The 15779-nt window shown below is 35.7% G+C and overlaps 1 protein-coding gene across 13 annotated transcripts in view; it reads right to left on the reverse strand.

The window, feature by feature from the left end:
- NRXN1 (neurexin 1) overlaps positions 1-15779 on the reverse strand; it is a 659042-nt gene that overhangs the window by 393275 nt on the left and 249988 nt on the right. For all 13 annotated transcript variants that reach the window (XM_079298612.1, XM_079298607.1, XM_079298599.1 and 10 more), the window contains one exon: positions 2810-3248. In XM_079298612.1, coding sequence (XP_079154738.1) covers positions 2810-3248 — 439 coding nt within the window. The remainder of the gene's footprint in view (positions 1-2809; positions 3249-15779) is intronic.

The following is a 15779-nucleotide window of genomic DNA, read 5'->3' on the forward strand; positions in this document are numbered from 1 at the left end:
TCTGAGAAAAGCAATTTTTTTTCTGTTCAAGGTATATTCATTCAGTTACATAAAATTTCTGAAGGAAAGCTAATGAAAAGTAATCATATTTGTGTGATTTCCTGTATGTTTGATCGGGGCTAGAGAAAGGAAGCCAAAAAGCATCCTGAGATAGTAAAGTGAATTTTATTCTTCATGGGTAAAACACACCAACGTGACCACGCCATGGAGGGGGATGAGATGCTCAGGACAGCAAGGAGGGCACACAGCCAACTCACTGCCCTGGATTGAGAGCAGACTCTGGCCTCTTCAAGGCACTACTGAGTGGAATCCAATGGGAATTAGCCTTGGAGGGCAGAGGGGCCCAAGGATGCTGGCTGATATTCAAGGATCACTTTCTCCAAGCTCAGACACGATGCATCCTGACAAGGAGGCAATTGGGCAAAAATGCCATCAGGCCTCCATGGATGGAGAAGGAGCTGCTGAGAAAACTAAGAGCAAAAAAAGAAGCTTTCAGAAGGTGGAGACAAGGACAGGTGGCTTTGGAGGAATAGAGTAAAATTGTACAGGGTGATAGGGATAAGGTTAGGGAAGCCAGGGCCCTGTTAGAATCAGGTGTGTCTCCCCCACCATCCACTTCTTAATATTTCCTTCTATTTCCCTCTATATCACATTTACTACTACAAAAAAATTCATATTTTTTACTGTGGCACACAGTCTCATTCACACCTTAACTGAGGCAGAGGCATCTCTCTAATAATTTCAATAACCAGATCTTACCATCATTACGACAAACAAAAGCATTGCCAGTGTTATAGTAATTCTCCTACAATAAACTATTGTTGTATGTGTTAGAATAACAAAAAAACTGATTTTGTTTCAAAAATGCAGTTGAAATTCAGTTTGCCAATCCAAAGGCCTGCAAATTTTATTTAATATTAATGGTAATAGCTCAATGTCTTAGAGTTAATAGATACTATGATTAGTTTTCAACAGTGATGGGGGGATGCATAATTTTCACCTATCTTGACCACAGGCAAATCATCAGATGAATTAATTTGATTATTTATAATTTTACTTAAAAATTTATATGCAATCCTGATCACCAAGAAGTTTTTGCTTCCTAAAATTACTCTATATTCTTGCTGATGTCCACCCACAATTTTAAAGAGTTAAGGTATGCCCTAAACCCTCTGAATGGCACTTGTGAGTCAAGGTTTTTGTGAAGCAATGAGAGGACAGAAGTTATCTTCAAATGTAAGCAATTGTTATGCATTTATTTCATTCCTTTATAGATCTGTTGGCTTTGGATGTAAGAATAAACTTTGCTTTCAGCAGTCCCACAGGCATGATTATTGCAGGATTTACTGCCTCATATGAATCACTGAAACAACACTTGAGAAAAAAGTCTAAAATAAAAACTGTAGTATAAATAATATAGCTGCCGGATATTCAATCTTAATTGAGGATTTTGAGAAGTTGCATTTTGTTGTTCAATTAAGGGGGGTTTTTGGGTTTGTTTTTTTTTTTTTTGTTGGTTTTTTTCTTTTTTTTTTTTTTTTTTTTGTTTGGTTGGGTTTTGTTTGTTTATGCTTGGTAGGTTTATTTAACCCCAAGAAATGCAAATGAGCAATTGACATATTATAAAATGAAAATAAAAGTCTGTACTATTAGAATTTGAAGCTGCACTGCCCAGGAATCAAATAATTATTTTTCATAATCAGTGCAGGTCAATTGAATTTGGTCTGATTTTTCAGCATGGATTTGACTGCAATCTTCAGTTTAAACCTCCATCTAGGATTTGCTTGATCTGAAATCTGATTTGTGTGTAGTAATAAGTTAAGTCATAACATGGCAACTTTTTGGGGGGTTAAGTTTCATAAAGAAATTATAAATGCAAGCTATGGAAAGGGAGTCACCAGGAGGAAGAAAGTGTGGGAAATCCCACAAAATCCAAAAGAAATGTGGTTACATTTTTCAACACCCAATTTTAAAATGTACATTAACTTCAGTTTTTGTACTGATATTAATAAAAAAATCTTCAGGACTCAATTATAAGCTCAGCACATTCCCTGCCCCTTTCCTCTCCAAATCCTGGCATGAAGTACAGCAAAGTCATTGTAGAAGAGAACTGTCCTTAAACTGATGTATATTGATTATTTGTTTAGACAAGATATATACTCGAGATGAGCTGATACACATTGACGATTTCACTGGATAAATGCACTTTAAGCCATATTACATTTCAGTAGCATAAGGAAGAGTTCATTAATTCTTTATTTTTACCACTTTTCAATGAGATAATTCTTTTAGTAAACTACTCCATAATGTGAACCACACTGGCAGAATGCAGCAAGTCAATTATTTCCATTTCTGCTAATACCTGTTGTTAGCCTTTTATTAGCATATCATTTAAGTACACTGAGATCTGCTGACATGATTGGAAGATCTGTGTTGTTTCTGTGGGGCAAATATTTCCCACGTCAGAGATTATCTTCAGTAATCCCTTTTTTGCTTTATTTTCATTCTTGAGACTTGCCACTTCAGCTCTTTGGTAAGCAAGCACCAAAGGAGGGAGATTACTGTTGGTTTTTCAAACACACAACACACTTACTTGCAAGATTAAGTACTTGATTATCCAATAATGTTAACATAAAATATTTTACTCAGTAAATTATTGTATTGTGGCACCTGAAAGTAATGACTTATATTTTCCTTATTTTTCAGATGATGCCCCACTCTAACTGTGGCAACATCAATATGTACCCAGTGTTCTCTCAGATAAAGCAGAAAAAAACCCACATTTTGAATGCTAAGAAAAGGAACTTACCTGACCGCCCATCCCGCTGAAAATCCACATGGTACCATTCACCATCATTCACCTTCTTCTGCAAGGCTTTTATTTTTATAGTACCTGATCCCATGTCTAATAGCAGGTAGAGGTGGCCATCAAGCATCTCAATGGCAAAAAAATCAACCTTCACCATCTGTGGATGTTTGGCATCTTTTTGGTGCCTTGGTTTCCCATGACTGAAAAGAATCAGGCCATTTGGCTCAGTTGTACGAAAGTCAAATGATATTGAGCCTGTTTTCTTGGCATTCCACTTTGGCAGAGAGATGAAAGACTCTGGTGTTTCAAATGTGATTGGATCTAAGGTTGCAACATTCTCACATTTAAATGCTACAACCCCATGAATCTTCATTTTAGGATCCCCTTGCTTGGCAAGTCGAGACAGCTCCAACCTGACATCGTTATTTTTATATACAACCTGCAAGCAAAGCAGAGAAGTTACTAGAAGAAACCTGACCATTTTAACCAAACAGATATAATTCTGAATAGGCACATTATTTAGAGGATAATGATGATGATATATGAATATGATAATTTACATACAAACAGGATGAAATAACTATTTTCATTGACTAATGATTTAATAATTGTTTTCATTAAACCAAACAAAGTTGCTCTAAAAATATCCCTGGAGTTAATTCTAACAATCTGAAAGAATCTACACATAATTTATACTACAAGTTGCAAATTAGCTCGTGTGGCCTTGATTACTTAAAAGCTTTCTCTGCACAGCCATTCTGCTATTATAAAGAAGTATTAGATTTCTTCTTCCTCTAAACCCTTTGTCACTGTCTTAACTCTTCTGTTCATGCACAGAAAATATACCAAGGTCAGACACTTCATAATTTAACATATTCTCAGTTTGTCCTTGGTGCTGAGAAGTAGTAGCATTCATGGAATTCATGAGGCTATATAAGATAGGAGAACTAATATAATAACAGATCAAAACAGGCAAAACCAGGAAAACCTTTGAGCTCATTCGATTTGATTAAAAAACCCTCAACTTACATATTTTCCCTGACTGAAGGCTTTTCTGATAAAAATGAAAGACAATATTGGTTTTAAATCCAATTGACCTCTGGAGCAAATATTCTTGCTTCAAATCACATTTTAACTTGGTCCAAGAAGCCTGTCGTGATGCAACCATTTCGCAGGGTTCTAATGTTTATTAGTGTTTTCTCAAATTGCTGCTCTGAGTTATCCATAATGCAAGAGCTGCTGAAATGAGCTCCTCAATACCAAAGGTGTGCACAGGTGCTTTGTCAATACTTTTAATTGTTTGATAAATTATGCACTCATGCTAAAACACCACTGAAGGGCTGAATACCAAAACCATAACGACAGAAACTAAAACTTTCTTCACTGTTTCTAAGGTTCAGCCCTACATTAAAGAGCAATTTGGAGAAAAAGCAACAGCTCAGTAAAACCAAGCACTTTGTGCTGAGGCTTCTTTATCTACAGCTCTACACCATTCAGGGCTAGATCACATCCAGTGTCCCAGCTATGCAGTGTAGTTTGGAGCTGTTCAGGGGACCCATCACTGCTTCAGACTTTATGCCCTGTTGGGGGTTACAAAATGCTTACTGAATTCTTAGGATAGAGCTTCTGGATTAATTTCCTGCCAGACCTAGGCTGAACATACATGAGGCCCACTCTGGCACCCAGTAAGGGAAAACACGGGATGAACTGCAGAGCTGTGCTACTGTTAGAAATCACAGCACCAGCACTTACAGAGTCTAAGATGGCATACCCCACAAGTGAGAGTTGCTACTGGAAATTATGTTTAAAGATAAAAGAAAAGGAAGTGTTGATAGAGTGACACTTTTTTAGTAAGAATTGTGTTAATTCCAAGTATTATTATCCAATATTATTATCCACAATGCAAATTTCATCATAAGATGTGTCAGAATTATAATACTATAATAAAATGTAACCTAAAAGTTAAGAAATAAACCTATTTCTTCATTTCATTTCAGAATTAAGTACAAGTAGTGTTGTTCCTATGAGAGCTGTGTCTCCAAAGACAGCAGATAAACCTCAGCAATTGCTGACAGCAGAGATGGTACTCTGCTAGAGACAATGTGTTCTTCAACTGCAGACACCACAAGTGAGTAAAATTGGACTACACTCTAATATTAGATAGTAAGGTCCCATATTTCAACTTACTAAATATATCCACAACACCTGAGATTTCACAGACTGTGCAAAGGAGTTGAGAAATAAGCACATGCAAGTGACCTCCCTTTGGGTGGCTTTCTGTCTTTAGAAGGAAGAGGAAGAAGCCAGGAGCCTGGGAGGTTACTTATATCTGGTATAATGAAGCATTGGCCACTTTCTTTGGCAAGAGGGATTTTGAAGCCCTGCTTCATTTGAAGAAGTTACAGGGACAACCTTTCTAGATTAGACTGAAAAGCATTAAACACTGCCAGTAGACACAATAAATAAAAAAGTAAAAATGGTCTCTTATTAGAACTAAATTCTTCTTGACAATGAAAGTAAATATGGCAGCAAAGAACATGAGAAGTTTTTAAACTGACTGCTGAACAAGAGCAGGTCACAGGACAAGGCAAATACATATAAAAAGAGAATTTATACTTTATGGACAAATCAAACTGTCCAACCTTAAGGAAACTGGTTAACTGAATATTACAATTACGAATTAATAGCCATGTTAAAAAATTCATCAAACTAAAGGAAAGCTAGGTTTTCCTTGAAGTCTAAAACAGCTTACTATGATCTGAAGTCATTTGCCAACTCAGAAATAATAATTTCTAACAAATATGGTTTAAGAACATAATGGACAAAGTGAAGTGGTTTTCTCAATAATTTGTCAATTAACTTAATATATAATGTATGAGGGAAACGTTGCTAGAACACTTTAGCAACTGTGAAAGATATTGTCAATTTTATGTCACCAATATCAAAACATTCTTGGAATCCTTAAATATTTTAAATTACAATTTTGTTCTTCCATATTCCACAACTGAAACTTCATAGCTACTGAGAAGAAAATGGCTGCATATTATTACATATGTTGTGGGGAAACTTGAATGAAACCTATGTCTATGTTTGATAGTGCATATGTTCCAAGTTTTAGAATGTGCTTATGTTCATTTACTCTTACTAAATGGAAAAATTTGAGCTGAATTATCATGGATAATTAATAATAAAACAGGAATGTATGAACCAAGACCTGTAAACCATTAACTGAACACAGCTTGCATTTGGGAGGCTGTTTCCTGGTGTTATCCTGAGATTCTTACCCCTCTCCCTATCCATGAAAAATGTACTCAGTCATCAGTGAAGCACAGCAAAAAGGAGAAAAGCAGTATGTTCACAGAAATTAGTTGTCATTAAATTTTGGGAAAACCACTTAACAGCAAGGAATAATTCTGAGACTAATATCTGCTTTATAACTCACAAGGGTACATGCTTCAGAAACAACAGCCTCTAGGGTACAAATAACATACTGATTTATCCATTGATTATGCCTTTTAATTTTTTCTTTTGCTTCTGGGTGCATAAGGACAAACATGCTTTAAATAGGGCTTATACTATCTGCTGTTTCTCTCTGAGGCACGCAGCATATAACATTAACTCGGTACATCCTCCCTCCTTTAGACACATGAATCCACAATTACCCAAGTAGATGGAATTTGCAATGGAGAAATATTGGAGTCACATTTCCCTTGACTCCCACACAACCCACCAATCAGTATCCTGGCATCCATTGGGCTGGCTCTGGATTTTAGCTTGCTCTTCCACTCACTCTCATACCTGAGCAACAATCTAAGTTTCCTGCACATGAAACTACCACCCCTCAGGGAGTTGTATCATGCCATTAGGAGCACCATTAATTTGTCTTGTGTTCATTCTGTTCTTTCCTGTTATGATCAAATTAGTTTCAAGACATCAATCTTTAAAATATATAATTACCTCGTTCTTGGAAACAGCAAAAGGTCGCCCAAACTCCCAAGAAAAATGGAGCAGTTAGCAATTCCCCACATAATCTGCAACCAAGCTATCCAAAGTGAGGAATAAATTTAGTTTCTAGGAGATACAGGGCAGAACATTTTACAATCAAGACACAGGCTTCCTTTGCTACATCTAGACTAACCACATGCTGGGTAACTTGAATTATCACAGGGCTGTGTTTTAACAGGTAAGTCCAGCTTTGAGACAGCAATTACTACTTTAAGCTCAGCAGTCTCTTTAATGTGGTCTGTGGTCATCTTGGAGCACAACTTAAATTAGTTCATGCTTCCCAAACATGTATAGGTTTTTTTGCAAGTTGGGGTGCTATTACACAATGAACTCCAGAAGTGTAAAGAGGTATAAATCTATGAATGACCCTGAGAAGAGGTGAAGGAAAAGATAAGAAAATCGTAGTAGGGATGCATCCTAAATCTGTAATTGTTTAATTAGCAAATTGATAAGCCAAGAAAGTTTAAAAAATTAAAAAAAAAAATAAACATATTCCTATCCATTCTTTCTACTGACTCTATCTCATTAGATTTAGGACTGTGAAAGGTGTGAAAGAATCCAGATTGCAACACTATTTTCAATTAAAAGTGCAGCCCTTTCTTCATCAAACGTTATGAATGAAGGTCATTACCCTTAAATATTTCAAAATACTGACCATCTCTGCCAGCAATAACTTTTCAACCCCTGTGATTAAAAATCCTTTAAATTATTATGCAACATTTCTTTCAAATTACTTTACATTCTTAAAACCAAAGTAAAACCTAAAAGAAGCTGATCACATCACCTGATTTGCAGCATCTAGGTTTCCTTGAGTGTAGAAGAATGGATTACAGGTAACCTCACCCCTGATAAGTCACAGTTGTACTAATTACCAAAGAAGAGGAACAGCCTTGCCCTTAATGGGTCACTGCTGTGACTAATAAAGGTCAGTGTGATAAAAAGGAGTGGCTTGGGTGGCTAAGAGGATCTTGGAGGTAGAGGGTGTGAAGAAGGAGGACCTTGAGGGGGTAGAGGAGCCCTGAGGAAGAAGGAAGGATCTGGACAGACACAAAGAAGAATGAAACAAGGGAGAGAGTTGCTGCAGTGAAAGATTTGCTGTGAGGTCAGTCTGGCTCTGATGGAGTCAGAGCTGCTGTTGTACCCTGCAGTCACAGCTGAGCAAGGTGAAGCCTGTGGTCAGCCTGCAAACCAATGCTTGCAGTCACAGTCCAGCAGGAAACAGCAGAGTCTGCAGCTGGACCCTGCAGTAGGAGCTTCTTGTCACAGAGTCAAAGTTGTAAAGAATGAACCAGGACACTTTTCATGTTGTTGAGTGAGAGTCTGTGTCTTGGCTCATTTCTGCCCCTAATGAGATCTGATACAACATTGAGAATCAAAGAGAACCTAGGATTTCAGAGCACCTACCACTATGACCTTGCTCCAAATATCTATTTACTTAACTGGGAGAGGAAGTAAAATATTTTTGTATTGCAATTCAATTCAAATACAATTTTAATAAATGCATGAATCTAGTATCAAAACATGTTAAAAACTGAATTACATAAATCTTTGTTACCATAAGACAATGCTACTGTACTTTCATATTTCTGTGAAACCTGTATCACCTGCATACAATCACAGTTAATTCTACAAAACACAGATTAATATCACCCAAAATGGTTCAGGTAGGTGCTGCCAACCTACAGGTTTCCCTTGAAAAGTGGTGTCAGCAGGAGGAAACTTGCTGATGTCAGAAACTGTAACAATGGGACTTATAATAAGGGCAGCTTATTATTTATTATTATTTACCAGCAACTAGAATTTCCATGCTCACTGAGAACTGCTTGGTGCACACAGCATCACATTCCTTAGAAATCCAACTGATCATTAACAGTTATTGCATATTTGTGAATGACAACAGCTACTTAAGCCTCTAGATCATAAATCAGCTTTGTTTTCTGAACACAGAGAAGAAATGAAGGAAACATTGAATGCTCCAACTTATTATTCTTCAAGTGAAATGGTTTTCATTCTCCTAAGGTCAACATTTGTGCAAATGTAGTGGTGATGGTAGTGTGGGGCATTTAGAAAAGGGGTCACTGAGCACAAAATAAAACCCAGGTATCTCTAGACTCTTATTAAGTGGGAAGTAAGCTTAATAATAACAGGATAAGATTACATGGTATGGATATATAAACACTTGGAACAAACAATAGCATGTGGATTTTGTTGCATTAATTTTGATCAATTAATATAGTCTGGGAAACTGCCCTGCAAGATTAAGCTCAAAAAACCCCTTGACTTAGTTGATCTAAGAAATAAACAAAAAAAAAAAAAAAAACCCAATTAAAAAAAAACAAAACAAACAAACTACAAAAACACTATAGGGCAACTAATTCCTTGCAGTATATATCTGGGAGTTTCACATTCTGCTATTTCTTCTTCCTGTTGAGTCTAAGCATTCAAACTGTGGAGCGCAAACAGATCAAACTTTTGAAAAATATTAAATGGGCTTTTGCAAGGCAAACTATTATTCATACAGCATGATTCTGGGCTTTGTTTTTATTGTGGTGTTCATAGCTTTATATATAATAAGTAGATTTTTCTAAATTAGATATTCTCTCCACAGACTACTTTGGCCTAAGGTAGAAAGAAGCAAACCATTAAAATTACTCTTGTTTTAGGAAGTCATGACCAGTAATCCAGGGATTTGGGTTTAACCTGCATCTAAATGCCTCACAGAGAACTTAATTTCTCCTTGCTTCTCTGTAAATTGGGTATACCATCTCCTCACAGGGAAGAAACTTGCTTGGAGACTGAAGTTTGCTTTTCCAGCACAAAATCTAGTGAACCTTCATCCAAAATCAGACACATCTACATCCTATTTTCCTATAGGGTGTCAATCCCCCATTTTCTTTCAAAGGAAAATGGGTATGATATAGATGACTGTCTAGCCTGCAGCTACAAGAGTCCAGAGCTCATTGATCATTCAGATAAAAAAAAAAAACTAAAATGCACCCAATCTGCCTAAACCCTAAAGCTGCACACAATAAAAGCTGAAATTGAACAATCCACATGTCAGGGTGAACACAAAAGCATAGCATCCTATGCCCTGACAATGCACTTGGCAAGTGCTTTAATGCCACACTACATGGCTAACTAAAGACAACAAATTTTTGTTGTTTGTTGTTTCCGTAACTAAGCAACATGGATGTTTTCTGCACTCCCCTTCCTTAAAATAACAGGATATATTGCACATCAGGCATTTGGAAAACTTCTGTTTACACAAAGCAGGCATACTTAATGCACAAAAATTTATGCTCTATTTAAACTGCCAATTATCATATCCCTGCAAATTATAAGGAAGGAAAATGGGTACAAAGAAAAAAGGCTAAAATTACCATAACCATAGGGAATTTCACTATTGTTTCAATAGCACACCTGTAATAATAATGCAGATTGAAAATCATCACTCTCCTACCCCAAAAAATGATGTAAAAAGAATGGGGAAAAAAACTAAAAATCATACCAAACCAGAAAAGCACAAACCCAAAAGGACCCCCACAATTTGGTACAAAGCAGATATTTTCTCTAAGGTAATAAAAAAATTGGTCATGGATACATGCACTGTAGAAACAATACCAGTACTGACAGAAGAAAAATTATAGGTATACTGTGAGTGAATTTAAATTCCCTGTGCAATATGGGGAAAGTTTAGAGGCTCAGTTTAGAGCATGTCACCTATTTGCAGAATTAATACAGTCATGACAGCTCATCTAGGCCAACTGGTCTTTTCTGCTGAAGTTTTGAATGTGGATCCCAGAACTGTTTGTTTCTTTTCTCTCCTACTTTGACTGCTCCAATAGAGACATTTTAAGTGGAAGCCAGAAAATGCCTTTTTATGTTCCTAGTTACTGGAATATCATTTAACATGATATATTGGCAGAACTTAAGAAACAAAAGAAAATCAACATTTCTTTTCCTAATAACACTGGTAATGGGATTGTTATGTTTTTCACCCTGCTGTGGACACAAGTCTTTTGAAGATCTTTTTTCTCTCTTCAATAGACAATTTTGCTATTCTTTGTATGTCCTGCTGTCTGCTGCCAGACTGCTAAATGCTTCTGACTCGTTGCTATGCTTTCTGTTTTTAAGAAATGGGTTCAAATTTCCTTTCCTTTTTTTTTTTTTTTTTTTTTTTTTACTTCCCATGGCAAGGACTCAGAAATTTCTTGGCAACAGTTAAATTGCAGACTTTATGGACAAGTTGGTTCCACAAAAGCTCTATTGGCTCCCTAGTAAAGATAAAGACTTTACCAAGACATAAGTCATGAAACAAAAACAAGAGAAACAGGAACCACCAAAACGAAAACAAAATATATTGTTAAAGCAAAAGCAGCTTTGCATTAATAGATTGTATAAAGTCTAAGAAAGAAAACAAATTATATGCTGCCTCCAGTGACTGTTTGGGAAAGGAAAGAGCTACAGGAGACTCAATTGTCATGCTGCATTTCAGCTTTTTCCTTTTCTTTCTTTCACAGTGCAGCAAGAGTTACCAAAGACTAATGCTGCAGCAAAGTCAGAAATGTGTTATTTTTCCTTTCTTCATTAATCTTTCTTACCCAAGATCAAATAAAAAACTCCTTAAGGTCTACAAGAAAGGAAGACTGTAAAGAAGACCACTATCTTTACCATTTGCAGGGTTAGTCTTATTTCTTTAGCATAATATTCATTATATGCTACTTTTTGCCCTATCTTTATTACTTAAAGCTTTAAATTCAAGGTCAGAAAACACAGAAAAAAAGTAAAGATTACATAATGCAAAAATTAATGTTCTAAGGAACACCTCAAGTGCATTTGAAGGCAACATGATAGATGTACATAAAATCTGAGTTACCTTTCATTAGGGCAGGAGTCATACAAGTTAAAAATGGAAGTTGTCACAAAAAGAGAAAAATAATGAATCTCAAATTAAAAGCTAAAATGAGCTCCACACAATCCGAGTATGGGAGGTCAGGGATCTGAACACAACAGAAGCTTGTTTAAAAATTTCAGTTACCAACACACCTAACCCTGAGAACCTGAATTGTTTAAACAAACATTTTCTTCCATATTACACATGATTGAAAACATAGGGAAAGGACTGTAGGTTTCAAATTAAAAGCAGAATGTCAATTCTACATATCATTTGGTGAAATGAGGGAGGTTTATTCCACCCCTCACTAGATTGATTTCCTTCCTTCCTTCTTCTCCTGTAAGATTTTTAGTAGCTGCCAACTTATGACTCTTAATTTATTAATTCTCAATAATAATAAACACCCAGCTGCCTTTTTCTTCCTCTTCTCTCTCTCCTGTATATATTCCTCCAGCTGAATAGCTGGCTCTTGGCTCTGGGTGTTTTTAGCTGCTCTGTGGTTTGGCCTCATCTCCATTTCCCAGTTCCTGGTTTGAAAGAACCTTCTGTTCCAGAGGGGAAAATGGCCCTCTTTTATGAACTTTTGGCCAGCCTCCATACAGAAAACTCATTCCCTCTCAGCTCTGTTGACTATTGGCTCTGTGAATTTGGCTACTTGTTGACAAGCTGTAGAAACTTTGCTTCTCTCACTGTGAGAGCCAGCACAGTTCATACCCCTTAGTTTAACAGCTCTCTGATTTTCTGTGATATTAATATAGCAATAATTTATGCAGTTGTTGGCTAGATTCTGCTTTACCAAGATAGGTAAATAGTTTAAAAATAAAAATGAGAATCAAATTCTCACCTATTAACTATATTGGGCACATTCCTGGAAGATATCCAGGAACATCCTTCCCCACCTCCACCTGCAATTTCTTTTGAATCTTTATAATCCTTTTGAAGTATCCTATTAGCTCTCCAATACTGCAACATGAGCAGCTCTCCACACCAATGTTTTGAAACAATCTTTGCCTTCTCAGATACCTATGACAATTGGAAGATAAGTTTTCTGCAGTTGTTCTGCATTCAAGGTTATCACTGTAATTGCAACACAAAGCTATGAAACCACCACATTTTACTCAGGGGCAGCTTTTCCCTCAGTGGTGTTCAGTGACAGAAAGGCACAGCCTTTTATAGCCCACATTGTGTGTGGCTAAAAGCAGATAGAAATTTTCAAGAAAATAATTACATAATGGGATATTTTTAAGGTGTTGCTTTTCTATTTAAAGCCATCTCTAACCACAGCCAACCAACAGGTCAGCTTTATGTTAATAAACTTTATTGAGGTTATAGCTGTCCTCCAAAATAGATTAGTTCAACTAATTAATATTAATTACCACTGTAATGATAAGGAAGAGGGATGTGGTATTTGATTTTCAGGACATGCATCTCATTGCAGTGAGAGAATGCGACAGAGCACACAATTATGGTGTTTAAAAATGGTGCTTGATGATCTCCAAGCCTGAGATTTTGGGATCAGCTTAATGTTAAAGGAATGTCAGAAAATACAATTTACCTTTGGTTTGGTATTGAGTAAGAGGTCCTCAGCCTCAAGCCAAATCAATTATTCTGAGTGATAATTAGAAAAAAAACATTTAATACATGTTCATCTAAGAACATTCCAGTAGAACAGCTTGCCATACAAAATGACCTGCCAACAAGTACCTTTACTCAAGTTATTGCAGCTTCTTGGAATTTAACACAATTTTAAACTTTTAAAAGTATATTGTTCTGCAAAATATTTTTGATTATGTGAATGTATCTGTCAAAACAAACACTCCTCTCAATGTTCTGGGTTTTTTTTAAATAGCTGTGAAGAGAACTAAGTCTGAGTAAAGGGTAGACAATGCAATCAAGCTTTTATCACTTCCCTATGTCTTTGGATACATCAATTGAGTGTCTCAGCAATATTCTGACATTTTTTCACTGTTGGGGTTTTGGATTCTTTTTTCCTATTCATTTCAAATAAATACTTAATCTTGAAGCTACTTTAAATATAAAACATATTTTGAAATGTTCTCAGATACCACTTCAGAAAAGTGGGAAGAAAATAGGATTTTCCTTGGACAAAAGTGTCAGGCAAAAATTATTTTCTATTTTTCCTGAAATACTTTCTTGGGACTACACATGGCACATACTGAATTATATGTACATTAAAAAAAAATTAATAAAGGTATACATAAAATCTAAATAAAGAATTAAGGTAGCCACATCTATGGTAATAACTATTGCTTGTATTCATTTCAGTACAACTCCATTTCACAAAAAAATACAAGATCATTCAAAGAGATAAAGGCTAGTTCAGGATTATTTAGCAAGCAGTTGATGATGCCTAATAAAAACTTAATTTAGGAGTAGGTAAGAGATAAGAAGGCAAAACCCAGTGTGGTGTGGGCCTCATGACTATTGTACCCACAAAGAATAAAAGTATTTATCTTTCACCAGAAAATGAATTAATAGTCTCATTCTAACTGAAAAAATGGATTAGAATACAATATTTAGCAATCACGAATAAAAATATTTTGAAAAATATTTATATAAGTTATTAATCCTAATATATACCAGGGCATGTATATACCTGTGTGATGTCAGCAACACCCAGGAGGGCTCACTCTCTCTGCTTTGACCCATGGAACCTTCTTTGGAAGTGTTGGGCTTTCAAACAGGTGCTTCATGTGGATGAAAAATACTGGGAGGCTGACAGGGGACATGTTGCTCTAACCTTAATAATTTGATCTTTGGCCCCTAGCTGAGTATGACAATACATTTTCAAAATACAAGTTTAGCAGCTCAAATTCCTAGCAGCTGTTGTTATTAATAATCTGACTCAACACATACAGAGATCTCAAGGCAGGATTTTTGCTGTAATTCACATTATTTCTAAATCTGTCTCACAGAAATGACAAATTTGCCAAGTCTTATGCTTTCTAGCAACTTCCTCTGAGCCAGAAAAAAAAGAAAGGTTGGCATACTGATTAATGTGATTTATTTTTACTTGGAATATCTGCTCTTATCTATTACTTACCTAAGTTTGGCATTTACTTCATAATTGAATTGGAGATTGCAAAACATTACCTTTTTCATCTCTGTTATTGGCACAATGAATAGCATCATAGTTTACTACTCCTAAACTGGGACCAATATCCAAAACATCCTAATGTACAAAGCCTTTTTCATTTATTTATTTGATCAGAGAATAAAAACAAACAAAAAACTCGCCAAACAAACAAAAAACCTAACAAAATAAACCCACCCCCCTAAAAGTCCTCCCACTGATCTCTGTTATATTTATTTAGCTGAAATAAAATCAGAGGTGTTCTCACCAGCTTGATTATATCAGCATTTCAGTTCTTGAAACTGATAATAATGGAACCTTCAAACACAGATACATAAGAAGGATTTCTGCAAAATTTAAGGTGCCAGATGTACTGGTCATTTATTTGCACATTCACAGCTGAGCCAAAGTGTACTGCAGCTTTTAATCACATAAGACACCTCACTGAATTTTCAATTTATTTTATAGTTGTCTTCCGAGGTATAACCTTATAATTGGCAAGTTTGAAGATATCTGAGCTTTACATGTGACTACAGAAATAACAAATTAGTATAAGCTGCAATTCTCAGTTATCAAAATAAACACTTTTTAAGACTGGATACATATCTATACCTGCAAATACCTGAAAAACTGACTTAATGATGGACTTTTGAATGAAAGAATATATTCTTTTGAGCATACTAGGACACTCAAATTATTTAGGTAATTGACTTAGAAACTGGTTTAGATTTTTTAAAAACCATTTTGATTCATATTAAATGTTGCTAAATATGTTTCAGGAAAAACTGGTGGAAATATCAACCAAGCTTCCAGATAAACCTATTGAAACAATTAGAAAAAGAGTTAAATACAGTTAAACTGTGTTTTTCATTTGACAATTAGATGCTACTGGGATTGGCTCAATAGACACATACAGATTTTTATATTTCTACAAATCTGGTTCATTAAAATGTTTTAAAGCATACATTTAATCTTTA

Source organism: Erithacus rubecula (genome assembly GCF_903797595.1).
Source record: "Erithacus rubecula genome assembly, chromosome: 2".
Taxonomy (NCBI): Eukaryota; Metazoa; Chordata; class Aves; order Passeriformes; family Muscicapidae; genus Erithacus; species Erithacus rubecula.